The 2502-nt window shown below is 37.6% G+C and overlaps 1 protein-coding gene across 1 annotated transcript; it reads right to left on the minus strand.

The window, feature by feature from the left end:
- Nucleotides 1-975: 975 nt before the first annotated feature.
- LOC147422609 (uncharacterized) lies at nucleotides 976-2056 on the minus strand. The gene is made up of 3 exons (XM_086503705.1): nucleotides 1878-2056; nucleotides 1746-1795; nucleotides 976-1389 (listed from the first exon to the last, which is right to left on the minus strand). The coding sequence occupies exons 1-3, from the start codon at nucleotides 2011-2013 to the stop codon at nucleotides 1297-1299; spliced, it is 279 nt and encodes a 92-aa protein (XP_086359831.1). The 5' UTR covers nucleotides 2014-2056; the 3' UTR covers nucleotides 976-1296.
- Between the last annotated feature and the right edge of the window lie 446 nt (nucleotides 2057-2502).

The raw sequence follows: 2502 nt of genomic DNA on the forward strand, positions 1-2502 counted from the left end.
TTTTGTCTCTATACTTGTCGACTTTGGCTTATCATGAGCCTCTTCCACACGGAATTCCGTCTCCTTGCTTGCCTCTCCCTGGTGCATGTCACTATCCCCGGCCTCCTCTATAGGGATATTGGAGTTAGAAGGAGGACTTCTTAGTGAAACATGCAATCATACCAAGGTCTCCTCAAGAGTGAGATTTACAAGAACAAAGTGGAGGAAAGAGGAGACCTATTAAAGAGGCTTTAAAATATTTGTGTCCAGCTAGTATACATTCAATCACATATAGTTGAGGAGAACACTTGAAGGTACTTCAAGATTCATATGGCAAGGTTCTCATGGTTCCAAAGGAGAAAGAGTTGTTTCCAAGTTTAGTAGACGTCAACAAGTCTTTAAAGTAAGAAGAGAAAAGCAAACAAGGAGGCAAAGATGAGATGGAGATGGAGCATGTCAAAGGGTATCATGTGTTGCAACCTCAAGTACCAAATTGCATGTCAAGGGTACAAAGATGGAGCATGTTAAAGGGTAATCATCATATGTAGCAACCTCAAGTACCAAAATTGCATCAGTTGAGGGGGGACTAACCTTATTGTCAAACGATAAGCATACTATAGATCTACGTGTTCAATTGTTGACACTGGGAATGGCTCGATTTTCTCGGTTTTGTTCAGTTTGAGCAAGTGTGGACATTAAGTTGCAAGTCCTAAAGTTGCCCAAATAAACACCACCTTATACACTGCTTTGTGACCACATAGTCGTTATTATGCTATATCATACTCAAGTTCTTGACAAGTTCTTCTCATATGTACAAGTTTGAATGTTACAATATTGTTCTTAACTAAATGCTTCAAAGGATGAGAGCAATACTTTCAACCACAGCTTTTTTTTTAAAACATTTTCTTGGCCATGTTTTATAATGGCAAAGCAGACAGAGATCAGATTTGTGCTAAAATCTAGGATATTTGCTAGGAACTATAACTAAAATGCCCAATTATTAACCTTGAAAATCAAGGTCCAATGGAATTACAACTAGGATTTTTCATTTCAATTGGAAAATTTAGACTACAAACTAGGATATGTGTGCACTACTTTCAACAGCTTGATAGAGAACATATCCTAGTTTGCCTCATACACAATGTATCACCCTAGAGAACATTATTGCTAGAGAATATATTCAACTTAGCTTGCCTCATACACATCATAAATAAGATTTGAGAACATATATCACAATGATGCACAATCTCAAATCCCATGTTTTGCAACCTCTTTGTCATTTACAAGTGTCAATTTTTGTAGTTAGTCCACTATTTGTCATTTGCAACATTTGGTTCCGTCAGGTCCATCTACACCAGCGTCTGCTAGCGCACGAACCCCAATCGATTGTCTAACGAAGACTTTACCTATCTACAATAGATGAGCTTGGTAAGAACATTGTTTTTAATTAGCGTATACAACAGTTGAAGGATTCAAAAACAATGGAAAATGCCTTGACAAATGCATACACATCAGTCTTGCAAACAGAAGAGAGTAATTTGGTCAAAATTTCATGCTCCTTCTGCATAAGTTGTATGGATATGAATCCAAATACCCCAACCATTTATTTGTACAAATGCATGAAAATGTTTTACATACATAGATGCATACAATGCTTATATATTTATGTGTATAGATATCCTATTATAAAAGGCGGAGGAACTCCAAACCCCCTGACACATATTGTTGCGTGTGCAGGATTGGCACTTGGACGGATTAGGGCATACCATGCGATTATAGTCATGAATAGAGATGGAGCGACGTCTGATTCTTTCGCCTGCAACAGAGAATGAAATCTTAAGCTATCAATAATATTATCACGGGAGAGACAGACAGAGAAAGAGGGAGAGAGAAACGACCTGATATAGAAAGATGTGGAGCATGAGGTGCTGCTGTGCAATGGTGGGGAGTCGTAGCAGCCATGCATAACACGATTATGATCACCACCAAGTACAGCCTGCAGCGCTGCGTATTGGTAGAAGAACTTGTCGCCATTGCCAACTCTCTCTCTCTCTCTCTCTCTCTCTCTCTCTCTGTGTCGTGTTAACTAGCGCAGCAGCCTGTCTGTGATATATACATATCATGAAGCCTCTTTCAAGAGACTCCTCACCATTTTTCTACGCTCTTACCAGTCAAAAGTGTTTTGTGTCTCAAAGTCCACAATACTAAAACAATAACTCACATGAAATACCTACATGTCTATCTACATATACGTACGTATATACAAGTGATAACTGATATACATGAAGTACCTACATGTATACGTAGATATACATATGTTCTCATATATATATATATATATATATATATATATATATATATATATATATATATATATATATATATATATATATATATGCATCCAAACATTCCTTTATGTGGTATAGTGTGTGTTAGAGTGGGGAACCTCAAGCTGAAGAGAAACCCACCATGATAAGTAATCTACAACAAGTAGGCCATAACTCAACACCCACAAAGGGCAAA

This window comes from Adiantum capillus-veneris, chromosome 27, assembly GCF_014529385.1.
Source record: "Adiantum capillus-veneris isolate H3 chromosome 27, ASM1452938v2, whole genome shotgun sequence".
Taxonomy (NCBI): Eukaryota; Viridiplantae; Streptophyta; class Polypodiopsida; order Polypodiales; family Pteridaceae; genus Adiantum; species Adiantum capillus-veneris.